This window comes from Artemia sp. Qi Xiang Cuo, chromosome 17, assembly GCF_049724085.1.
Source record: "Artemia sp. Qi Xiang Cuo chromosome 17, ASM4972408v1, whole genome shotgun sequence".
Taxonomy (NCBI): domain Eukaryota; kingdom Metazoa; phylum Arthropoda; class Branchiopoda; order Anostraca; family Artemiidae; genus Artemia; species Artemia sp. Qi Xiang Cuo.
This window is the reverse complement of record NC_142810.1, coordinates 35382340-35409463: the sequence shown is the minus strand read 5'-3', so window position 1 is coordinate 35409463 and position 27124 is coordinate 35382340. Positions and strand designations below refer to the sequence as shown.

Sequence of the window (27124 nt, the reverse complement as noted above, 5' to 3'; positions counted from 1 at the left end):
TTTTTGTGGAGAGGGTGGTCGTATAAACTTTGGAGGAGGCTTATTTGATTGATAATCGCAATTTCTAGCGCTTTTTTCAAGAGTCAAAAGTAATCAGAGGGCAACCAGCCCCTCCACAGCCTTTGTTCCCCAAATGGATCCAAATTGGAAATAGAAAATTTTGCTCAAAATATGTAATATAAGTAATATAGCTATGCTACCGGAGTTCACACCCCCCTCCCCAGTTCCCGGGGGCAAAGACTGGAAGTTATGCTAGCTGTCCATTGTTAACATATATGGTTTTTATGGAAGGATCGGTCGTACAAACTTTAGAGAGGCCTCATTTCATTAGAAATAGAAAGTCATAGCCCCTTTTATAAGAGTCAAAAGTGATCTGGGGACAAATAGCCCCCATAAAGCCCTCTTTTCACTCATATGCATCTGATCAAAATTTTGAGATATAAATTTTGTTCAAAAAAGCCCAAAGGCCAAAGAACTATGCCTCCGAGGTTAACAAAATCCCTCACAGTCCCTGGGGCAATGGCTAACAAGTTGCACAGTGTTAACATATAAGCTGTTTATGGAAGCGGTGGTCGTATTAACTTTGGAGGAGGCTCATTCGATTGAAAATCGAAAGTTCTAGTTCCCTTTATAAGAATAAAAAGTGATCGGAGAGTAAATAAAACCACCCCACGCTTTTTTCCCCATATGCATCTCATCAAAATTTTAAAATAGCCATTTGGTTCCAAATAGTCCAAAGGTCAAATAACTTTACCTCCAAGGTTGACAACGTGCCCCCCCCCGGCCCCGGTTGCAAGGGTTAAAAGTTATGCAAGTTGGCCACTGTTAACATATAAGGTCTTTTATTACGAAAAAAGGGAATGTTCCATCCTGGATCTCTGAAAAGCTTAGAGCATTACGATGAAACTTTAATGAAATATTGAAAGAATGCCAAACACAATCAGAACACACTTTCTCCTTGTTGTTTGGAAAAAACGGAATATCTGTAGTATGTAAGAGACGGCTGAGGGCATTAGATTGAAACTTCCAATGCATGTTGAGGGGATGTTGAAGAGAGATTAGTGGGCAACCATGCCCCCCCCCCCTCTTACCCTTTTAATGTGTCCCTTTCCTAAAAAATGTCAAAAGTTGTGACTATTACTTTGATCAAACCCGTCAAAATGTACAATAGCTATGCCTCAAGGGATACAGTACCCTCCACAACCCAGGGACAAGAGTTGTAAATTATCCAATTTATGAATTGTTTATGTGCAGGATTTATCCTTAGGAAAAAGTTTTGATCTTGGGTGTATCCAAAAAAATCAAGGGCATTAAAGTGAAACTTTGGAGAAGGTTGAGGAAAATCATAAACCAAATCAAAAGGACCTATGTACATCCGGCTTATCAAAAAGAGGATCTGCAAAACCTCAAGAACAGCTAAGGGTATTAAACTGAAACTTTCAGGATATGTTGAAGGGGGTGTTTTAAAGTAGTTGAAGGGCTGCTAGTCCTCTTCCCATGCCATCTCTAGCTGCCCTCTTTCGAAAAACATTCGATCAAAATTTTGAAATAGCCACCTTGTTCAAAATAGTCTAAATGTCAAACAACTTGGCCTACGGGAATGCCATAACCCCCCACAGCTTCGGAGAGGAATGCCCAACACAATCAAAACATACTAGGTGCATGCTAGTTGTCAAAAGGTTGTCAGAACTAAACGGAAGTGACGCAACAAGCTTGAGACGTTTACGGTTAAGGAAGGGGGAAAAGGGCAATAGCCAAACTCCTGTTTGTAGTATTTTTTTGTTTGTTTCAAGTTTGACTTGAACATTCAATTTAGTTTTTACTCTCTTGCATTTTTCATCTTTATTAGTACCTCTATCTATATGTTTTCTATGGTCATCTATTTTAAATTCTGTTTGTTTTGGATTTCATTTAATCTGTAACGGTAATTTTTGGTAGTTTTGAGTTTGAATTATTACAGGAATTTATTTTTCCTGGTCTTAAAGTTAATATAGCTCTTTACTTTTCTCTGATTAACTTTTTTTTCAGTTAATATTGCAAAAATCCGACTAGAAAATTGTGTTCACCTGACCCAATGTAGCTGACCAAAGCAAACTCTAGAAGTAAAAAAAAGTTCTTAAAAAAGTTTCTTTTGTAATAATAATACTTCTTCTGACGGCTTTAATGAAACTCACCTATCAATAAGACATAGAAAGCACCTTGGGTATCCCTCAGATTGATTGCTCTCATTGTGCCACTTCCTCCTTGTGCAGTTGTTGAGCACTCATCAGGGGCCGGCCAGTTGTCAACACGAAATTTTTCAATCAAACCAGCTGTGAAATATTTGTCTATCCTAGTAAAAATCAAATATATTTCATGACTTTTAATACTGGAAACACATTTAACTTTTAATCTAAAGAAATGCCTTTCAGTGTTTGCAAAAGGAAATAGGATCTACTCTCCAATGCTAGGCGACGAAAAAAATCAAATGGTTCAGCGATTTTAGTAAGTCCCACAAATTAACGAGTACTTAAATGAGCTTAAATATGTGTTTTTAAGTTTGTATCATTTATTAAAGAACCCATTTTGATAAATACAGTTTAAGATAAAAGTGATTTTTAAGTAATATAGGCCTATATACTATTGACCTATAAAATATATTTCGTAAACATGAGTATCAGATCTAAAAAATATAGGGACGCACTCGAACTACTGCCCTTCAAGCCTTTTGCAAAGAAGTACAGTAGTGTGAAGGGCTGTCCAGGGAAAATTATACGACAAAATGTATAGTTCAAGCTTTTTTGAATCTTTGGTAAATATAAATACTGATTCCCAACACACAGACCTATAAAAATACCCTGATTTCTAACAAATAGCGCCATACGACGCTTCCACAAATCTTGTCTCTGAAATAAGGAATTACCCAAGAGCTCTGAGGTGATTCTATGAGCCACTCCTTCCTCCACAAATGAAAAACCTGAAAATATATAGGCCAAAACAGGGACCGAATAAGTAACCTAATACAGAATATAAAATGATTTTAAAGCTTTTCAATACGGGGGGGGGGAGATTACAGATTTTGAATTTTTATAATGATTTAAGTTCATTTTAATCCGCTTTTTTCTGGGGGGGGGGGGGGCTATGTTTTGAATTCCCAACAATTCGCTTTCTAATTGTATTTTACTTTTAAACGCAATCTGAAAAATCCTTACCATTCCCGAGTTACCTTTAAGGAGGAATCTTTTAAATTAGACAATTTCTTTTATACCCCATTCTTTTCATTTTCATTCACTATAGATCGTGATTCATTCTTTCCTAGGTGAAAGTGAACCTAGCTTTACTAGGTTCATTCTACTCCTACAACCATCATCTCACGCATAAATGCACAAGCAATAAAATAATTTCGCTAATTACCGCTGAAACGAACTTGAAAAATACTGGGCCTGGTAGTTAAACCCTGTTCACTAAACTTTAAACATTCCTATAATGCATCAAAAAGTACTAGAAATATTTGCCCACAGAGATGGACAGATACAAAAAATACGAATGTAATAGTACAATATCTAACGAGGTAGTCAAGTGACTCTTTCGTTGTTGAATGTATAATCTGTGTTTCTTTTTGCTTTTTTTATAAGATGAGATATCTTTTCCTGCTGGAAAATCACGCAGAATGTTAACCAATTCGGATAAAAACCAATCATCTGACTTTCTCACATAATTGGTGGTCCCACATCACAATCAAAGCCAGTGTGTTATCACAGACTTTGAACTTCTATCCAAAGCTACGAATTTCCGGATAACAGAAAGCATGTTTAAGATACATAGAAAGAAGACAATTATGAGACTGTTGCAGTAAAGAGCAGCATATCCTAAAACACCTTTGTAACAAGGCACCAAAGAGATTATCAATATTCCAGCAAAACTACATTATATTATATGAAATATTAAAAACCTTACCATTTATTAATCTGTTCCCTAATTGTACTTTGTTTAGGAAACGCAAGTGCTACTCTCTCTGTTAGAAACTCCTCTTTCCCTAAAAAAAATGAAGTATGATCAATGATTTTCATTTTTGTCCAATGTGATGAAAACTTGAACGTTAATCATTGCCTATATAGACACACAAGTGCTAAATGACATTCATAGTTCAGAATTCATTTATTCAACAATAATTTATCACAAAATACATAAAAAAGCCTATCTCCTTTCACCCAGGAAAGGCTTCATAGCAATGGAAACAGGGAAGAAAGGATACAAAATATACTAAATAAATCGTAAATAATTAGTAGCTTATATTTCACTAATCACTTTACTACCAGTAAGTTGACCAGCACAGATCAGTCCCAGCCAACAACCCCGTCTTCATTATACCAAAATATAATTATAGTAATTTAAAAACACCATGAGTATATCAACAATAACAATAATAAATAAAGAGTTTATAATTTAAAATTAAACTTTAATTTTCATTTTAACTCTATTCATTAAACTAATCTGAAAGAAAATCCAATGCCATTTTTTTTAAAATCAAAAGCAAAGACTACATCGTGCCGCAGCTGGTGGTGAATTCCATACCTTTAAGCTTGGATTTAACGGACTAAAATTGGACCAAACGTAGAAGGAATTTTTATATCCTTAGCATTGAGAAGGGTATATGGCAAAAGATTAGAAACAAAAGATGGACTCTTGAAAACAGTTGGTATTTGCCCGTGGACTAAAGAGAAAGCAAAATATGCAAAGGATGCAAGATACGCAGAGCAAAGAATTAGAAGAGGCTAAACATTGGTCTCTTTGATAATTTTTCTGCTCCTCTCTTGGATAGAAACAAGGGAACGTGTAAAAGACGGAAACGTAGACATCCATATGAATGCTTAAACTTACGAAGAACACTGAGATTTCTTGCCACCTTAAGTTTGATCATATCATTATAGTTTTTAAATGTTAGATATTCATTTATCAGGATTTCCACGAAATGGTCTAAAGACGGATCCTCAAGAGGTCTAGATTTCCTTTATAACAGGACAAGATTGAAACACTCTAGAAACAATCTAGAGTGGTTTGTTCATCTTGTGAACAAGATGGTTCGCATCAAACTATGACACAACAAGATCGAAAAGAAACGTCAGGTTCAGCCACAGACTAGACTCATCTGTAGCCAAAGTGGTTAGTGTGATATGTTCAAGTTCAAGTTCATTTAATTTCTCATTAAATCACTACAAGACAAAATAACACATGTACAATATGAATCAATGGAAAAGAAAATATTTACAGAGGGTGCCTACACAGTGAGTTATACTCGAAAACAGGCACCCTAAAAAAAAAAACAAAAGAAATATTAATAATAATAACAAATGATGAAAAGAAATAATAATACACTAGATATACACGGGAGAAAATGAGACACAACACTGAACCCACAGCCCACACCTCAAATCAATAAATTACCACATAATTAAATAATTATCAACAATAGCACCGGCCAACATGACTTCAAATAAATGAATAGTTATCTATAATTACTTATTAGATATAGTTTGAATTTAGCTTTAGAAACAGGAATAGAAAAATGCGAATCCATATTACTTTCATAAATATTCCAGAACTTTATTATTGAATTTTTAGGAGAACATCTGGATCTTTCAGTTCGGATTCTAGGGCAAGGTAATTTGGCTGAACTTCCTCTTAAACAATAATTATTCTGGACCAAAGAAAATAAAGAGAAGTTGCTAGAATTTAAAGTCAATAGTAATAATTATTTTATTTGTTTTAGTCTGAAAAGGACACAATTTGCAGTAAGGACTAGATCAACTGGCAATATTCTTAAAAATGTATAAAGGCTCTTAGTAGGGGATTTATCAGGGAGGTAATATCATGTGCGAAAGCCACCAAACCATTGCCAGATCCAGATTCATACATCGAGGGATCCTGATTAGCTTGAAGACAAAGACGACAACATATTTTCGATTTAAAATTTTTAACTGAGAGAAAAGGTTATTAAAACAAATTAAAAAACCACCGGACCTAAAACTGATCCTTGAGGTACTCCGTATTCAACCTGATAAGCACAATGAAAGTATTCACTAATCGACATTAGATGTCACGAAAGATATGATTAGAACCGTACACCCAAGTGAGAAAGTTTTCCAAGAAGAATGTGATGTATCAGGGAATCAAAACCCTTTCGAACATCTAAAAACAAAGTAGCCAAAAGTAGACCAGAACCGTGAGCACAGTGAATAAAATCAAGTAGAGGAATACAAACATATGCATGCTTAATAGTATATTTAGCCCGAAAACCAAACAATCACCAAAGAAATCTTTAGCCCCAAGAAAGCTCAAGAGACGTAATAACATGTCTTTTTCAATTACTTTGCTTAAAACTGATAAGAGCGAAATAGGTTTGTACTTACAAGGGTCATTCTGAGAGCCTCCTTTGTGAAGAAATATATCTCTAGCACATTTAAGAGCATCTAGAAACACCCCAGAGTCAAAACATAAATTTTCTTAACTGGGAGCAAAAAGACGTTAAAACAAGTTTGAGGACCCGCGTTGGTTTCTGATCTGGACTGGGATCAAGACACACCTGTACAAAAGCAAGTAGGAAAAAACAAAACACAATTTAAATAGAATCAACACAACCATTGACAACGGCCTTAACAGGCTGTAGCACTATGGATTTCAAGCAAATAGAGCCTAGGTAAGATTTGTAACAGATTTAGATACACTGACATTCACAGAAAACGTTGTATTTTTCTAGTATTTGCAAAATAAGATGCCAATTTTTCTGAATTTCCAATATTCCTGTCGCAATCTCATCATCAATAAACCAAACTAGAAGGAAGAGGCTCAGAACGTGAGCCTGGTTTAAGCATTGGATTAATAATTTTCCATGTCTTTATAGCATTTTTTTTTTTCACAGTCTGAAAACATCCAAAAACAATAATCAAACTCTACTCGGCGAACAAGAGACTTGATAAGGTTCTTACATACTTTATAATCATGAAGATTCTGTGAAGATGCCGACAGCGACCCTTTACATTTTTGTCCATAAGCATTTTTTTTGCCTCCAACATCTTAGAATAATCGGGGTCATCCGCGGATTAATCGGCTCAGACATTGTAGACTGGGGTTAGTGAGGTAGAGAAGTAAAACTATCAAGAATAGTAATCTTAATTAAATCATAAGATATGGTAAAGCACCGATTCGGATCCAATTCGGATTCTACTTCAAACCAAGACTACTTTTTCGATATAGATCTCAAAAGGTGAAGAAATAAAAAAAAGAGAAACAATAAGAGCGAGAAATGGAACTATTAGATTAGGAAATGGAAGAATCAGGCAGCGAAAGAATCGATATGATGGAAAAGTGGTCCGAAATATCGCTAACTACAATTGAATTGCAGTGAAGAAGAAAGGAAAAAAATGCTGTCAATGAGAGTCACTGTCAATTCAGTAGCTCTTGTGGGTATAGACGTCGTAGGAAGCATTCCAACTGAAAGCACCTTTCAGCCTGCTAAAAACGCCTCAATAAACAAGATTCAAAAGTCCCTTCCTAACTTCGTCATATGTCTTTAGGAGTTAACTAAACTAGTTTATCAGAAACATATAAATCAAGACCTTCCTTACTTTTAATTGTTCAATTTATTCGTTCCATCCGAAAACCAGGCAAATCTAAAAGTGCATCGGTCATCAAGGAAAGTTGCACATAGATCAACGGCATTCGGCAGGGATTCATTAAAAAATAACCTAAATTGATCAGAATGCGAAAATGTTCAACTGCATCACTGACAGGCTATCAGAACGTTCAATATTTCTTACCTCACAAACATATTTACCTTCAATACAATGAAAATCATTTTGAACTAGGCTCTTTTCTTTATTTCCAACTGAATGATTTAAGATCAAATCCCAATTAAAAAATTACTCTCAGGAAGCTGGAGCCAGTTATCAGAAAGGTTTAGCCCTACCAAGGTCAGATAAAATTATCATATTAACATTTTAACAAGTCATCCACCCATCTGGGATATTTACTAAAAGGAATCCATCAGAGAATCTTACAATCACAGCCCCCTCAAAAAGCCCAGAAAATCCTACATGGGCACAATGATTAGATGGGCACTCAAATAAATATAAACGTTTTGTAATTACCCATCTCTCTTTATCTCTTTCCTTATCTTTAATTTTGACCCCAATCCTATCTTCAGTGGGGATAGGTCCATATTGACTACTCCCTCTCAATTTATTGATATGCCAGTAAAATATTTTACTATTATGCCGTCTAGTTGCATCTCCGATATCCTCAGCAATTTTATCCATCGCCTCCTCTTCCACATTTCCTTAGTTCATATTTTAATGCTTTCTCCACTTTCTTTACATTCCTCTTATTTTCATATGATCTATCACTCAATAATTCTTGTACAAGCCCCTCCTCCTCTCTATTAAATATAATCAGCGTTTTCACTAGCTGCGTTCCTAACTTTCTTCCCTAAGACACCATCATTGACTTTAAAAATTATTTTCCTAAAATTATTCCATACATCTTCCACAGTGTCAAATTGTCACGGCATACGGCCGGAAAAATTCCAAATTTAGCAGTAAGAAGTTTTTTTTACCATATTTTATTTTTAAATTTTTTTGGTGATTAAGATGACTCCCGAAAACAAGAGGGGATGGGATCCAGTCTGAAATAACCCTGATACGTCCTCGCGATTGTGCGGTCTCACTTATTGCCAAAGTATTTAAATTTCTCCCTTTGGACTAATACCAAAGAAAAATATACCGAGAAGAAGGTACTCTGCCGGCGATTTTCCATAACGCACATGTTATACACTAAATCAGTGTCATTTGCATTGTTGCGAGCGTCGAAGATAAGAAGAGCTGGAAATTTCATACAGCACGACTAATGTGCAACTTAGAGAATCAGCGCTACCTAAGTAAGCTTGATAAAATTCTTGAATGACTGATAGATAGCAGGTGCGAGTTTTACTTTTTTACCCCTTGAAGAATACTTTCTATTCAGTATTTTTGTGTATGAAATTCAAATTTTGTATAATAACCGTATTTTTTTTCTCAGAGCCTTTGGACTTTGGTATATGAATCCTCAACAAAAACACCTTGTAAGTACGTCAAGTCAGTCTAAAGACCAGCGGAAAAAGTCCTCAAAAACAAGCCTCAGCTTTGGATTTTTACCATTCGCGTCAGAGCGTAACTGGAAGACTTATGAAAACGCCTTATAAGCTAGCCAGTTACCCGCAGGGGAAGGGGGAGGGTGCATGCTAAAATCTCACTAATGACCATCTGTTAAATGACAGAAAACAGTAACATTTTGTACGATGATATATAAAAACAAGGACACTTTGTCCGATTACAAATATAAATAATGACGCGGAAAAAAACGATGAAACGTTGTCCTATGACTGTTGATGATATTATTTTATAATTTAAAACTAATATTATTTTAATTTCCCATTCGAAAAAGTGACATCGTTTTATTACTCATAAGACAAATTGTTATTGCTTAAGAACACCCTAGACGGTCAATCATTTTGATACAAAGGTTCCGTCAATCAATAGATTAAAGAGTCGTTGACCATCTAGGAACCTGTTTGACGCTTGAGTCAAACGTTGACGATGATTAATAGAAAATTTGAATGACTCAATCGGTTCCTAGACGGTCAATCATGCTTTAATCAATTGATTGACGGGAGCTTTTGATCAAAATGATTGACCGTCTAGCGTGTCCTTTATTCTGCCATTGAACAAAATATCATCATTTTGTCTGTCATTGCACAGACTATCATTATTTTTGTGCCATCCTGGAGTCCTTGGAGCTTAGCCAGTGAAATCCCAGTTGAAAACGCCTTATAAGCAAGTAAAGCCGGTCTCAGGACCAGCAGAAAATTTCATCGAGAGCAGCTTTGGTCTTAGCTTTAGAGTTAGTATTTTGCTATTGGAGGACAGACAAAAAAAAGGCGGGAAAAAGCTCGCAAAAACACCTTATTAGCAAGCCTATTACCCGCAAGGGTGGTCAAAACCATGCGATCGATTCAATGGGGAAAAAATCAATGGCAGAACTAGCAAGACAGTTTCCCAATGACAAATAAAAGCAATGACACTTTGTTCAATGGCACAATAACGACAATTTCTTCGATGCCAAATAAAATCGATGTCATTTTTTTCGATGGTAATGACCATTTGTTCAGTGGCAAATAAAAACGATTAGAGTTTGTCCGACGACAAGAAAAATTAAAGACAGTTTATGCAATGAAAAAAAGAAAAAGTAACAATTTATCCGATGACAAGAAAAAATGATGACGGTTTGTCCGATGGCAGAAAAAAACGAGGAAACGTTGTCCTATGACAGCCTTGGTAATGACAGATTATTCTAAGGAAAAAAAGAAGAAAAAACAATGACCGAAACTGTTTATGGCAAAATGTTATAGAACCCATATGACATTTTTATAATCGTAGAAGCAAACCAAGAGGGAAATATGTACGGCAATCTCATTACATTTAAAGTTTTATTTGATAATGCAATTTTTATCATAAAATAGCCACTCTTAGAAATAAATGATTAAATCCTAGCAAATTCAGTTGCCACCTTCAGCCGAGGGACAAATGGCACGAATTGAGCACACTTTTTTTGACGTAATTGAAATTTTGTGCGAAACTTCAGAAAAAGAAACTGTCTCTAGAGTATCGAATAAGACCGACTACAGAAAAATCTCATCGTAGTGTTAACCCGGCAGATACTAAGACACTGGCAAAGATAAATCCTCCATTAGTTCATACTTAAAAATTCTTCTTTACCTCCATTTAAGCATTTACACAAAGGTAGATTATATCTAAAGAGAGGGTTATCAGATTGACAAAAAATAGAACATAATAGCTTTTGATTTACTGCCCTAAATTAAGTGAAATATATTTGTGTAGACACGTCTAACTTAGGAGAGAAAGCTAAGAGCATAGTAAAAGTTCATTAATCCGCTTTATTTAAAAAGACTTAGTAGAAACGAAAGATTTCTCAGCTTATGTATAATTTAATTTAGTAATTAGCTGTAAAAAAGAGCAAAAAAAGATTTTTGTTGTAACAACAATAACTGTTTCTTTTATAGGTAATAGTCTTTAGATTCACCCTTTTGTCACTTCTGAGATTTTCACGGATTTTTTTGACTTTCATAAAATAAAAACCAATCGTAAAAGAATCAAAGGAGAAGACTGAAAAATCTTAGCCAAAAACAATTGTTTCTCCCTAAATTGCTGACAAACATATAAAAAGTGGAGAATTACCCAAAGAGAAATCACATCTTTCTGACTTTAAATACTCTTCTTTCATGAGAGCCAATAGGCTGGTTTTCCAGTCTATAAAAACATGATCTTCAGATCTAACCATGGACAATAGATCCTCACTTAATTTTTTATGCTGAACTCCACCGCGATACAATTCTCTATAGCGTCCAACGTCAGAATTCTATATTAAAGAAAAAGTTAAATTAAATATGAGTTTCACAATTTCAAAGTGACAAACATAATTGTCATAATGCTCGTCTAAATGTACCTGTTGTAGATTAAATATCTCCAGTAAACCAATTTTCCAGTGCTTCAAACTGCATAGTCAATTTCCTTAATGGTGTTGAGTATCAATTTAATAAATTTGAAATAAAATCAAAAATCAACAAATTTGAAAATGAAATAAAAACTTACGAGGTTGTAATTTCGTAAGGTCAACCCAACATTACACATACCTCGTCAGACAAATCAAAAGGTAATAAATTAAAAGTGAAACCTTGACGAGAGTATGTGAATGAAAAGAAAGCACTTTTAATATTGATTCGAAACTTCGTGTAGTCTTTAAGAAACTTCGTAAAATTCGTTTAGTCTAATCTTACCCCTCAAAGATATTACAATATCAAATTCAACGTGTTCAAAACGATGACCACATAACTCAACCCTCATTCGACTAATCCTCATACGACCCAACGCAACGCGACTGAAACCCATTTAGCTAAACTCTTAATCACGCTTAGGCAAGCGTGACCCCATTCACCTCAACCCTATTCAAATTAACATTATTTAACAAAATCCCGTCCAGCAAATCCCAATCCACCTCAACCTATTTCAACTATCAATAATCTTCTATATTTGATAGTTATATTAAAGGAATCTGAAAATGCACCAAAATTTCTGCTTGGACAGGCTTGAAACTTATATTCCTATGTTCCTTAAAATGGCAAAAAAGAAGACACACAACAATAAGTAACAAACGAAAAAAGACCATTTCATATAGGGCAAACTTTTATCACTTGCAACAAAATATATGCTCTTCAGTTATATTATTGAGTTAATTAGGGTCCGTTTAAATGGTAGTTGAGTTGTATCTAAAAGGATTTAGTTGAATACTGGGAGTTGAGTTGAACGTTGAGTTAAGACGGACCCAGTTGAATGGGGTTGAAATCAGAAATAAGAAATCATTTAGTTAAAGACAGCTTTCATAGTCGTAGATAAAAATCACAAACTAAATAGTACTGTCATTTACAAACCTAGTTCTAAGGCATTTTGGTATAGGCACTGATAAAAAACGGCACAAAAGAATAGTTAAATTGATTAGTTCTGTAAGGCACTGGCACTAATTTGTTCTTCTATCTGGTATTAACTACTGAGTTGGCAGCAGGGGGTAGAGAATGTCGGTGCTAATTGACCGAACGCATTACTGAGTTAACAAAATTAAATTTTATTAATTTTGTTGAATTAAGTTAAATTAATTGGTGTTGAACTAAACGAGGATTGAGTTAAATGTGAGTTGAATTGGACCGGGTTCTAAATGCACCAGGGTTAAACCGAATTGGTTTGAGTTGAGCGCAGTGGAGTCAAATGGGGCTGAGTTAAAACTAGACAGTTCCAGAAAATTTAACATTTCTGTTTTCGATAGAAATATTTTCGTTATTTTTTTTTTGTGAAGATTCTTACATGAACGATTCAAATTAAACGATTTTGGAATTTTGACAGAAGTTCTCGCCTTAAAATTCATTGTTAAAATTTGTAGAAGCTACTGCAAAGATTAATCACCACTAGGACAGTGAATAAAATTTAATTGAAATAGGATAATTTTTCTCGCAAATATTTTGTTGGGCTTACATATTTTACTTTACTTTATTTCATTTTGATATCTATGTTGTTAGAATGCAATAGTTCTTATTTTGACTGCATTTCTAAAAAAAAAAAAAAATTAAAAAAGAAACAAAGATAAAAACAATCATGATTGTAACCATATTTTCGGCCAAAAAATGGCATTCAGTTTGAAAAGGGCTGCAGTTTGAAAAGGGCTGCCTAATTTATAAAGTAGAATATAAATATTTAAAATTTAAAATAGAAGGTGTCCAAGAAAAACAAAATTAGTTTTATTTAAAAAAAATTTTTTAAGTAAACAGTATTTGAAATAGGAAAACCTCTTGCAGGTCCACGGACCTCAAGACTGAACCAAAGGAAAGTAACGCTTGTCAAAAAAAAAAAAAAAAAAAAAAACGAGATTGATGAGCGAATTGGCGTTTTTTTTTTTTCGATGTTAATGTCATAGCTTTACAAAAGCGGAAAATTGAAATGTCAAGAAACTGGTTTCAAAACTTGTGTCAAGACTAGTTCGTTCCCAACTATCTAATACTACATCTTTGTATCTATCGCCAGATTTATAATATATATGTAACACTGCTACGTATTTTAAGCTTCCGTTATTTTTAATTCCAAAAAATCAGAAAGTTGAGCATTGTTCAATTGGAAAAATTAAGAACAGTATACCTAATTAGCGCAATAATCATGCGCGCTTTCGGTTTTATCGTAAAGTGGGAGTTATAATGTGGCTCGGGCATGAGTCTACCCATCCCTTGGCTAGAAGAATTGGACATTATTTCAGAAAAAAAAAAAACTGAAAAAGAAGTTTGTCAAAGACAGGTAGAGAGTCATATTAAAACCAAATACAAGCATAAATAAAGTCAAATAATAATTCAAACTTAAAACGAACAGATATTAAAACGTCAACAGAGACAACAAAAGAAAAAATATACCCAAATAATCAAGATTACTGCAAATAAAAAACTAATGAAAGTAGACTAATTGTTTAATATAGAACACTTTTAGTTCTTTGAAGTGTCAGTAATTTTTTGTTTATTAATTTCAAAAATAAAAAATATAAAATGTTCAAAATACATTTGGCTCATAGTAAAGCGCAATTGACGCTCCGACCTTTAATGGATATGGGGAGCATTAGCCCTTTTCGTGCTTGTGGTAATTTCTGCTCGTTTTAAGTTTGATTGATTTTTTATTATAATTTCTATTCTTTTTAGCCTAGGTAAATGAGCCGCAGGATAGGAAAACAGTAATGATTACAAACTACAGCCATTTTGTAAATATAACAATCTAGGTATAGCCAATACAGTATTTGGTCATAAAATGACCCATAAGTTAACATGGTATTCACACGATGGTTGGACAGTTAACCTTACTGATTATGTTATTGCAAACCAAAGACTGGCAGGATCAATGCAAGATACTAGGGTATATAGGAGTGTTGTTATTGATGTTAAAAGTAAAGATCAACATCTAGAAGTGTCTAGGGTTAACTTAATGCTGAAATATCAGAAGGGCAAATACCATCCGGGAGGTTAGGACGTTGGTAGATTCCAGGATGAGAATTTGAGAGAAAATTTCAAGGAACAGTTGAATACTAAACTCGGGAGCATAAAATTTGACAATGTAGAAGATGGATGAAATAATTTTAGGAAAATAATTTGTGAAGTAGCTAATGGTGTCTTACGGAAGAAACATAGGAACGCAGCTAGGAATATTAGTGAAAATGCTTTATGTTTAATAGAGAGAAGGAGGGGCTTGTACAAGAATTATGAGCATACCAAGAATACCCTGGATAAAACTGCCAAGGATCTGGAAAATGTAGCTAGACAGCATAATAGTAAAATATTGTACTGGCATGTTAATAAATTGAGAGGGAATAGTCAATCTGGCCTTGTTCCAGTTAAAGATAGGAACGGGGCCGCAATTATTGATAAGGAAAGAATTAAAGAAAGATGGGCAGAACATTTCGAGAATGTGCTAAGCCGGGATAGAGTTACAATAAGAGATAAAGAGGAAAATAAAAATGTTTGTGACTCCTTGGATGTATAGCAAAGTTTATTTTGTGAGGAAGAATTAGCGACATCAAAAGGATTAAAAAAATAATCAGGCACCAGGTACTGATAATGTGGTAAATGAGTTTCTTAAATATGGTGGATACAATGTTAGAAATAAGTTAGTGAAGATTATGAATATGATTTTTGAAAAAGGGGAAGTACCTAGCGGTTTTGGGAAAGCCCTAATTAAACCCCTGTATAAGAAAGGTGATAAGAGTGAGTATGGAAATTATAGAGGCATTAGCCAGGACTCTGTAGGTAGCAAACTATTTAATAAGATGATACTTTTTTAGACTGAGAGATTTTGTAGACAAAGTTTTAAGAGAAGAACAGTGCAGTTTTAGGAAGGGTAGAGGATGTGTCAATCACATTTTCACTCGAGAAGTGCCTGAGTCATCAAATACCTTTAGTCCTCAGTTTTATGAATTATGAGCACGCGTTCGATTCACCTGATAGAAGAGCTTTAGCGATAGTCTTATCCTTGTATGGTATACCAGACAAATACATTAAAGTGATTAGTTCTATGTACTAGAATAATACTGGTCAGTTAAAGTAGGAAATGATGTTAGTAGCTGGTTTCATATTAGATCAGCAGTTAAGCAGGGTTGTGTTCTATACCCATTCATATGGATCTTTTTAACGGACTTTGTCTTAAGGAGCACAGGAAATGCAATGGGAGAACACGGAATCAAATGGGGAGGAAAAAGTCTCCTGGACTTTCTGAAGCATGGGCGCTCCGAAAAACGGCGGAAGATTTGCTAGATGTTTTCCAGAGAAATTGCCTACGGACTGTTTTGGACACCTGGCTGACTGATAGTATTTCCAACAGTAAGCTGTACAAAAAATGGGATCCCATCACACTTTTCAAATTAATTTTTTTTTTGTTTTAAAGGGCTATAACGTGAGAAAGGTTGAGATGGTTAGGGCACGTTCTACGGATGAAGGATGCAGATTGCCAAACATAGTCTTTTTAGAACAACCGTCTAAAGCTAGACGGAAAGCAGGTCGTCCGCGGTTTTGTGTGGGACGATATCGTAAAAAAAGGTTTAAGGAAAATGAGAACTTCTTGGGAGGGTTTAAAGATGGAGGCATTGAATAGACTGGGATGGAGGAGGAGCGTGCGTAGCTGTGTTTGCATCAGGCGGCTTGGTGCTGCGGTGATTTGTTAGTAGTTTAGGATTCATTAATTCATCCATACAAGCATCTGTTTTTGCAATGTTTGATGTGATTTGATTCACTTTTTCTATTCGTTTTGAGTTTAATTTATTCATCGATAGTGATTTTTATAACTTTATTTCTACTCGTCTTTGATTTTAATATGGCTCTTTAGTCTTCATTAAAAACTTTCTTTTTTGGGAAAAATGTTTTTAAATTTCTGTTCATTTTAAAACTTTAATTTTTTCATTGCTTAATTATAGATATAGCTGTAAACATTTTTTTTGCTTAAGAATTGAAATTTTGGATTGCTTATTAAATTTATGAAAAAACTGGAATGTTCAGTCAAAATTTTTGAATAGCAGAAAGTGTGAAACTTAGATAATATTTTTACTATAGAATTTGGGGTGGATGGGGAGGGAAATTGTTATCCAACTGAATTAAAAATCCACATAATATTTTACCTTCTATGTGGCAAGGGCACATCCAGGACTTTTTTTTAGGGGGGAAGGGCAAAAAAGGTTGATCCGATAAGCTTGAGTTAGGAGCAAGTTAAATTAACGCAAACTAGTGTTAATTAAGTAAATTACACTACTTTAAATTACGATACAGCCAAAATTAATTCCAAACTTTCTTTCCCTATAAGGGTCCACCTGACCACGAAACTTTTTTCATTGTCAAAGTGACTGGAGAGGCGAAATACAAGGTGATCAGAAACACATATATTTTTTTTTATCACACATCCCCTCTTTCTAAAAACACAAAATATGAAGTCCCTTGCCCCTACCATGACATCACAAAAGTTTCAACTCTATCCCCATCTGGCGTTTCCTAAACGTTGCAGGCATACCATTCTGTCAACCTAGATATGTAATTTCTTTCGATTACCTCTGCTCCTCCCCAAAGTCGAAATTTGAGATTAACTTGGCCCCTAGAACACCTGAGAATTTTAGATCGATCCTCCAAGTGTTTGTCCTGGCACCAACGCTGGCACCGCTGTTTGTACTGGATGCCTTTGGGCTACTACCAATTTTATCTCCAACGCCACACAAGTACCACTGGCAGTGTTGCAAGAGCATAGCGACGCGATCGAGCGGTTTCAAGGGTTCTAAAGTTTCTTCGCAAACTGGTATTGCAACCAGATTGTATGTGAAACGTATACTACCTTTTCAAGGGCCCAACTATTCGTCAACGGTGCCAAAGCCTGTGTCACTACTAATATCTCTCTAACTGTCTCTTTGGAGAATAATCGGAGCCTCCTGTCGATATATTGATGACGGTAGTTCTCGAAAATCTCTTTTCCTACCCTACCTGGGCTCGGAGAAAAAAAAAATCTCAGACAGTTGGAGAAAATAGATCACTTTTACTTTCTAAGTGTCAACTCCGACAAAACATGTATCTACGACTGTATAAGCGAACTAACTAGAAAATCACTGTATTCACACAAGCAAAACCTGTTTAGGGGTGGACCCTAGAATGACCCTGGCCAATCCGATAAATGAAGGCTTCAAATCCACAAGCTTTTCGAATAATATTAACTATCAATGGCCTATATCAGACAGCCAGGAATAGGTTTTAGCCCGAAAGTTTACTTCCTATGAGATTCCTGGCTTGGCAAGAAGAATCGAGCCTCTCCTCTGAAATTATACTATAAGCAAATGTAATCAAAAAAGGAAACGGGTCACTTATCTGAAAAGAAAAGGGACAGAGTCCCAACATCTCAACCCGTAAGATAAATGGCCACTCATGCTCCACGCTAGTCCACCCTTACAAACATAACATTAAACTTCCACTTTACAATCTCCATATGCCTTCTTTGTTCCATCTCTGACCAATGTCCGTGCTGCTGTTTCCGCGGCTGGACTCTGGATCTGTCGCCATCCACCTGTTTCCGCCGCAGAACAACCAGGGTCTAAATTGTATGGGCATCCGCACGAGGTTTGAGATTTTGAAAAAATGAAGTCCAGAAAATTAGCAGGAAATAGTCGTACCAATCTAGTCAATCAGTCTTCTGGCCTATCCAGAGTGAATTCAAACCCCAAATCCACAAAAATAATGGAACCATCCAAAACTGGATAATAATCTTCTAGGTTTGGTTGAACCTTTAATCAAGGGGTTTGTTGCATGATAAATGAGAATATTCTTGCTCTCAAAAAATTTACTGTTGGGATAAGCGGAGAATGAGGTTCTGGCTTATGCGTCGATGCAACGATGAAAACAAAAGAATATATTAATTGAAACATGAATTGCCCCTAAGCACAGTTTGAAATAATCCATGGCCGAAAAGACCATGGCCCAAGAAAACGATAGGGATAGAAGGAAAGTAGGCAAAAATCTGAGCGAACCATGACCCAGTTTTTTCTGGGTCCAATCCCCTTGAATAATCGAATAAAGAATGGTCTTCGATGCCAGCTGAAGATGAAACTTGGATACGTAACTCAAGGACCTCTTCGTTCTCCCTAAGCTCTCATTTCTTCTTTTCATTTTGTAATTCTCCCAAATTTTATTTTCCACCACTGCAGACTGAATCTGCAAATTTTTGTCTCTTCAGCATTTATCTTTTCATTTCTATTTTCTCAAATTTTACAATCGTGCAAAACAAATCATCATTAAATGTGAATTGGCCTCCAGTGTCCACCACGTTTGACTGCATTTTTATATTGTAGTCTCGTTTTTATATTTCTTTTCTCTCTCTTAAATTTCTTTACTTTTTCCGTAGCATTAAATAGATCGTCGGTAAATTGGAATTGAATCCCGACATTCGGTTTTTCATATTGGACCCAAATTTCTCGAACTTAGCGAGGTAAAACTCGTAAGATAAATTTATTTTAATTTTTCCTTGGTACAATGCGTGCTTCACTTTGGTATGTACTTGTCCGTTTCTCATACTCGTTACATGTGTTCTGGAGTTTTCTGTTTTTAAAATATTTCCAAAAAAATCAATTAAACGCTTCTTGTTTTCAATAGTAGTTGTCTCTATGTCCTCCCTTAGGCGGGTTGGCCTAGCTATTTATGTCTCATCAATCCCCCTACGGAATGGCACGCCCTCCCCCGTCGTTACAGGAGTGGCTTTAAAGGACATTAATTTCTCTGTGTGCCCGAAGTCCCCTCCAGCTAGAACATCTAGTGGTAGAGAGGGGACCAATCCTGCTTTTACTGTTTTTCTTAGAATCGTTCCGTTATTCTATTCTAACCCACGCTGACGGGCACGGGTGTTTATCTCCATAATAACACAATGTTTCAATCTTATCTTTATTGTCTATTTCTGTCCTATTAATTAGGTAAGTTCGCACATAGGTTTGGTCACTGCAAGAATCAATTGCCATTTCAACTAATCCTCCGTTCAATTTTCTTTATATCTTATGCGACTCTGCAAACGCGTAATTTTTTTCCTTATTATGGACCATGACTCATCTGTCGTTTCATGGAGTTTTGATTATCTTTACTGGGGCAGTTTATAGGAAAATGTCCTATAGTACCATATTTATTACAAGTTGATTATTCTTGTGTGGGCTTAAATGCACTTTTTTGGTCCGTATAATATTGCTTTTTTCTATTACGCTCTATATATTGGAATTTCTCAGGGTCCGCAGCTTCCTCTCTTATTTCGGTCCAAATATCCACTAACTCCACCCTTTCTTCGCTTCTTTCGGGTTCTTTTCTATTAAATATATTTTGAGTTCCCCTGTTATATTTTCTAAAAACTGCTCCATAAATTTTTTTTGATACATTTTCATAATTTTTTCTTTTAGTTCGTTGGCATCTTCGAACATGATACATTCACCTGATTCTAGCAATTTTTCTTGTAAATCTGTCATTCTGTATTCAAATTCTCTCCAAGATTCTGAATTTTTTTTCATTTCATTTCTGAACTTTTGGCGAAAGTATTTCGGAGATAATTCAAATCACCTAAAAATCTCTCTTTTGAATCTTTGAAGTCTTTCACATAGTGGCTCGGCAACGCCGCAAATGCAGTTTGTGATTTCTGATTTAACTTGGGCTGTATTATATTCAGCCATTGTTCCTCCGGCCACCAGTTCAATTCCGTGTTTTTTCACAATTAGAAAAATATAACATTGGTTGGAGGTTTGTGGCGTGTATTAGATTTATTGAGTACAATTGTTGCTGCGTCTGGGAATTTTTTCCTGCAATTATTTCCATCAATGCTTTCCTTTCCTCTCTATCTTTATCTCTTTCTTTTCAATTATACTCTTACTTTCATTCTCTGGCTATTCTTTCAGCTTCTTCCATTTTTCTCTCTCGCTAATCTTTCTTTCTTCATGAAATTTAATATATGCTGTGTCATATCTACCTGATTACTTTTTCGAGACCCCCTGCTGGACATTGAGCCCACACTATTCCTGTAAGTCGATCTACCTTGATTCCATCTGTCGTTATATTCTCACAATTCGTTTTCCAAATCTGCTCGTTCTATATTTATTTGTCCCGTAGGTGTATTATCTCTGATCGGCAAGTCTCCTTCATTTTGCATAGCATCTGAGGGGCGAATTTGTCTTTTCTATTAAGTATTTTCACATAATAATTTTTCTTCATGTATTACCGCCTCTGTTTCTATTTCGTGCTCTCTCATATTACCGGTTGTACTCCTCCCTAATTGTATTTTTTCTTTCTCTTTCTCTGTTATCTCTTTTTCTCTGTCTGAGCCTCCCATTTTTGGAAATAATTCTTTTTTTTATACAGGTTTTCTGTTTGCTGGCGCTTTTCATGTGTTTTAATTAGGGATCTTGCCGTTTTTACGGAAGACGCAAATGCAGAAACTGGTTTAGAACTGGCCATTTCCTCTCCCGGTCAAATTGGGATTCACTTACTGGTGAATTACCTCGGATACTTCTAACGGGAGTTCCATTTAAATGTGAATCTGTAAAGGATTTGTTCTGTTTCACCGCGGTAACTTTTTTCGAATTAATATTTAATTCTATTAAGTTTTGCTCTTTTCCAGACCTTGTGTTAATCTTCCCTCTGTCTGACATTATTTCAATATTCAGCTAACAACTTTTATTTCAATCCACATGAAAGTACTTTCTCGAAAGTTAAAATTTACTTTCGATATCATTTCGTAAACGTTAGCCGACTGTTAACGTCTCAGTTAGCCGACTGTCTTCACAAGCTAATTAGTCACATGCTATATTAATTCGTAATATTTTGTTCTAGCCAGGCTACGCCCATCTAGATAAGTTTGCAATATTTTAACTAATTCCGTCTTTTTCGGTGTACTTTTTTTATAATTTAATACAGTAGGCTACTGTGTAGGCTAAATTAACTCAGCTCTTCGAAAAACGCGGATTCTTTTAGCTATCTCCTGATAACTTTCCTTAACTGGCTATCAACACTGTTCGGTCTGGCACTGATGCTGGTACCACTGTTTGTACTGGATGCCTTGGTGCTACCAGCTATTTGATCTCCAACGCCACACCAGTGCCATTGGCGGTTTCGCTAGAGTATAGCAACGTGGTCTAGGGGTTTCAAGGGTTCTAGAGTTTCTTTGCGCACTGATATTGCAACCAGCGTGTGTGTGAAACGTATACTACCTTTTTAAGGGCCAAACTATTATCCAAGGGTGCCACAACCTGTTTCACCACTAATATCTCTCTAACTATCTCTTTGGAGGGTACATGGACCCTCCTTTTTATATATTGATGTTGGCACTTCTCAAAAAAACTGTTTTCCTAACCTGCCTGATTCAGGGAAAAATAATCTCACACAGTTGGATAAAATAACTCACTTTTACTCTCCAAATGTCAACTCCGACAAAACGTGCATCTACTAACTCTATAAGCAAAATACCTAAAAAGTCACTATATTCACACAAGAAAAATCTGTGTAGGGGTGGACCCAAGAATGACCCTGACCAATCCAATAGATGAGGGTTTCAAATCCACAAGGTTTTTGAATACCATTATCTATCAACGGCCTAGATCAGACAGACAGGAATAGATTTTAGCCCGAGAGTTACTTCTTATGAGATTACTGGCTTGGCAACGAGAATTTAGCCTGTCCTCTGAAATAATACTATAAGCAAATGTAATAAAAAAAAGGAAACAGGTCAGTTATCCAAAAAGAAAAGGGACAGAGCCTCAACACCAAGATAATGCACTTGATAGCCTATGTTTTGATAGCCTATGTTTCTGTATAACATATTTCTTTCGTTCTACATTGCCATTTCACCAGGAGGAGATTCGTGTTCAACAGGGGCTCTTAATACCAAAAATTTCAAACAGATTGAATGTAAATTTCAGACCCCAGCCATCTGACACATATCCACAAACCTAATTCAGGGGTCCCTTCTCCCCCCCCCCAAAAAAAAAGGAATCCCTGACAGTTTCAAGTGGGTCAAAAGATATAGAATGGACGCCGTTTCGACCACCTAGAAACAGACAGTTCCTTCAGACGTGAATAAATTTTAATCTTCAAAGGGACTGATGGTAATGAAATGTTCAGGCGGAGAATAAATGTAACATTTTTAGCAGCCCCCCTCTCAACATAAATTTGGAGCCCCCTTGTCCCCCCTTTTCTTATCTCATACTACCTGAAAGTCTCAACTCCATCCCCAACCTGTTCCCGAAATATTGTAGATATGGTATTCTATGCCTGGGTGCATACTGTGTCTTATGGTTTTCCTCTTCTTTATGCCCAAAGTCCTGGTACAACATCCATTTTTAGTTTTGATGTCACTCTTTACTTTCATTAAAATAAAACTTTTTCTTTTATTTGATTCATAAAAAGACTAAATATTTTATAATTTATCGCCGATTCACATTTGGTGTTCACTGATTGAGCCATAGTTTAAATTTGGAGTCCCTACTTTTTATTCTCCTACAGTGTTTGATACTTACCTCTAAGTAACGGAACAAAGCAGTGCCTTCCAGAAAACCCCATGTAAGCACATTCGAAGGTTCAAGAATATCATCAATTGTCTTGATAGGATACTCATAAGTAGGAAATGTTAAGAAGGCCACAAGCTCACCAGAATATGATGCCAAAACAACAATGACGAAGAGCCACCAAAAAGTTACCAGAACTCGACCAGAAATTGCAGACGGCAGTTCTGATTGTCCTATAAATAATAAATAGGGAAGTTAACCAGAGGTTAGGTTTTGGGTAATAAATAGGCAATTCTACTACCCCCTGATTAGTATTCGCCTTCTTAAAAATTCATTTTTAGAATGCTCCAATTTTAACTTTAGACGCGTCGAAGTCCAAATTTTGGTATTATTTTAAAGTACCAGGGGACCGAGCTTAGCTCGGTGAAGCGAATTTTAAGGATAAAACGGTGTCCAGACTAATCCCCCCCCCCCCGCTGCAAAAATATACCCAGATTCACACAAGAAAAACAAATTTTGCATAATTTTTACAGATTTATTTGTATTGATTTCCATTTTATTTTTTATTATTTTGCCTAGTTAATTCGTAAATTGGCACCCCCCCCAAACTATACATAGAAAAAATGGACTTACTTTACTAAAAATCTTATAAAAAAAAACCATTTTTACTTGAATATCTTGCTGAGATCACTTTCAAAGTTAAATTGACCTGTTTAATAAACCTGCAAAGTTTTAATAAAAACACAAATTACTAAAAAACAAATTAATAAAAACAATCGCTGCCTACGAATTTAATAAAAATACGAGATCAAATTCAATATAAAATTAACCCAGTTTGAACGCTTTAGAATAGTAATGACGTCATTGATATTCACTCACCCTTACCCAACTGTCAAACTTCATTTTGACAGTTTTTGGTCTTTAATTGCATTTAGCAAAGGATAAAAAAAAAAAAAATGTTCAGAACGCTGGAAGAGGGCAATGAAATTTTCCAAAGTTGTGACCTATCTAGATCGTTTTTTACGCCAGAAAATGCTAGTATGCCAATTTTCATAAGAAAATCATCGTGCCGTTTTGGCATCTCATGCCATGTGGCTCCCTAGTCGCTTCGTATAGAATAGAAACAAGATAGTAGTTCCCACGAGGGCGCAAGTTAAAAGTTCCTTTCTTTTTTTATTAAGGTTTAGAGAGATCGAGAAGCAGCCAGTTCCTTACCACCAGACTTTTTTTGCCCCTGGAATTTCAGAGGCATCCCGTGGCATCGGATAAAAACCTCAAAGCAGCTACTTAACTCAAAAAGTTCAAACGATCCAAGAAGCTACTTTCAGCCTATATAAAACTGAGGCTTCATAGATGCATTCCAGAACAATAGCAATGGCTAAGTAGAGAGTGATGAGTCTCTCATACGTTTTTACTGGCAGCTTCTTATAGAACGGCGGTAATACAAACTTGGGAAGGGGCTCCTTCGATTGAATATCGAAGGTTCTAGTGTTCCTTTAAAAGGAAAAGGGAATAGAGAGTAACCACATATTCTCCCATTCCCACTTTTGCCTCCAGGCACCTTTAAAGCCCCCCATGGGACAGGATCAAAATTTGGAAATGGTCATGTTACTCAGAATGTTCAAAAGTCCCATCAAATTTGCCTTCAAGGGGGGTCTGATCCCTACCATTACACAAATAAGGGTTCCAAATTATGCACTTATACGACTCTTCACATATATATTTTGTAAGAGAGAGGAGGGGACAAGCCACACGTTGTTGAAACCAGAACCCCGTAAGGGATTATAATATGAATGATTGAAGGAAGAAATAGATTCGCAAAAGCCCAAGCCTTCACTACCCCTTATGCCAAGTTTTAGCCCCCATAGCGTCGGGTCGAAGAGAGAGAGAGAGAGAGGGAGAGAGAGAGAGAGAGAGAAAGAAAGAGAGATGAGAGCGGGGGGAGGGAGAGAGAAAGAGAGACAGACAGAGAGATTAATAAAAGGAATATTATTCACATTTTGCCTGCCAAGAAAGGTAATGAGGCTTTAAACGGGAAATACAGTTACTCATTTACAATTTTTATACATTCTTAAATTACTCCTACTATAAACTAATCAAGCAGTAAAGATTCCATTAGCAAGAAAAAAGAACGAGAGACATCCCTTAGACTTCCATTAGAAGTGGTAGGGAAAAAATACATGGAGACGCCACTCTTTACTTTACTCATCAATGCTGTGTTGGTTCTGAAACGTAAGATTTGTGTAGGCCTAACGAGTATAGCTTTAACGATTGTTTTCTTCCTCTTCATATTTAATAAAAATTGGAGGATAATAGGATAAACACCCCTCTTCATCCCCTTTCCTAACCCATACCTTTTCAGCTTTAACCACCCTTAGCACAGGTTGGGGATGGAAAAGATGTATTTACCTTGGTTAAGCATTGAGGCCGAGCAATACCAGACGGCATTCTTCAGTTTAAATATATTTCCATTAACACGCATCTTCTTCACTTCGTAATATGGATTTGCCAGATTAATCAGCCATAGAACTGGGCCAATAGCAAGAACCATAAGAAACAGAACAATCTGTTCAAAGGAATAAAAGTGATCATTAAAAAGTAGCCAGAACCAATTTCATTCTATTGTATTTAATCCGTGGTTATTCATTTTTTACCGAACCAGAGGTTAGCTCAGATTTACACCGAAAAAATATTTAAATCTTTAATGTGAGCCCATCTCAACACTATCTCTATCATTTATTTAGCTGAAAATCAATCGATTGTCAATTAAAGTTTTAAGTAACGGGACCTACCTTGCATACTAATAGAGGAATAAATGTGAAGAGAATTCTTAGAAATCAAGAAATCTAGGAATAAATTAGCTATCAAAATGCATAAAACTAATGTTATAAACGATATTCTTAATCAAACAAAAGAGGATTAATGTTCAGCGTTACGGCTTATGAAACTTAAAAGACTTATAAACTAAGCATGAAAAACGAACATTTGAGAAAAACAAAGACAATAAAAAACCTCAAAGCAATTCTCTTCACAAATGGCTAAATCATATTGTAAATGAGGGGGAAATTTCAAACTGTCGGTTTATGTAGGTAGGAGGCATTAAAAAGTAACGTTAACAAATCGCATTTTAACAAAACAATTAGGACATATCTAGTTATTTACTAGAACCGATTGTCTGAAAGTCCGGATCAGTTTCTTTCGGTTCGCTATGTATTTGTTTCGGTTACCACCTTGGCATCGAAATTCTCCATTGATTAGAAAATTTAAACTCGCTGACCCTAATTCTGAAATTTCTAAATTAGTTGCGAATCATAACCAAAAACTTAATTCTTCATAGAATGATTGGTAATATTTTTGTACGTCTGTGTCACGACCATATTTAGTGCAGTGCTATTTAAATTCAATTCTAATTCATGTATTATTTTTATAGTTAGTAGTTGTTATGACAAGTGTTGGTGCAGTAATTGGATCCCTGTACATGTGCTTTTGTTTTATTTGTTTCCTTTTTTCTTCTTTTCTTTTCCCTCTACTCCGTCTTATCATGTTATGTGAATAATGGGTGTTCAATAAACAAATAAATTGTGCAACCAATCTCCATTAAAAAAAGAAAAAACAAACTTGGAATAACACTTCAATTTTTTCTACAAGAAGAGGCATTTCTAGTTCAGTTTAACCCATTACAAGAGCCTGCAGAACTGCAAACACAACTGCAACTCATAGCTTTAAAAAAAGATATATACACAACAAAGGTCAATTCTGTATCTAGGGGTCTCAGGCCACAAAACTCCTTAAAATATCATATAATTTTTTTTTTTTACACTATCCTATGATTTTCATTTAATTCATCCGTTTGGGCCATTTGACAAAACTTAAGTTGATAAACAATATTAAGTACAGAAGCCATTACAAACAACATGATTAATAAAAATGGAACCACAAAATCATTCATGTCAAAATTCCAAATGATTAAGTC

The 27124-nt window shown here is 35.5% G+C and overlaps 1 protein-coding gene across 1 annotated transcript in view; it reads right to left on the bottom strand.

Annotated features, from left to right (window-relative positions):
- LOC148942140 (ionotropic receptor 93a-like) overlaps positions 1 to 27124 on the bottom strand; it is a 94721-nt gene that overhangs the window by 2878 nt on the left and 64719 nt on the right. The window contains exons 11-15 of the mRNA XM_089102894.1: positions 25561 to 25717; positions 23164 to 23384; positions 11268 to 11448; positions 3937 to 4015; positions 2175 to 2332 (exon numbers count right to left, since the gene is read on the bottom strand). Of these exons, the coding sequence (XP_088959020.1) occupies positions 2175 to 2332; positions 3937 to 4015; positions 11268 to 11448; positions 23164 to 23384; positions 25561 to 25717 (796 nt within the window). The remainder of the gene's footprint in view (positions 1 to 2174; positions 2333 to 3936; positions 4016 to 11267; positions 11449 to 23163; positions 23385 to 25560; positions 25718 to 27124) is intronic.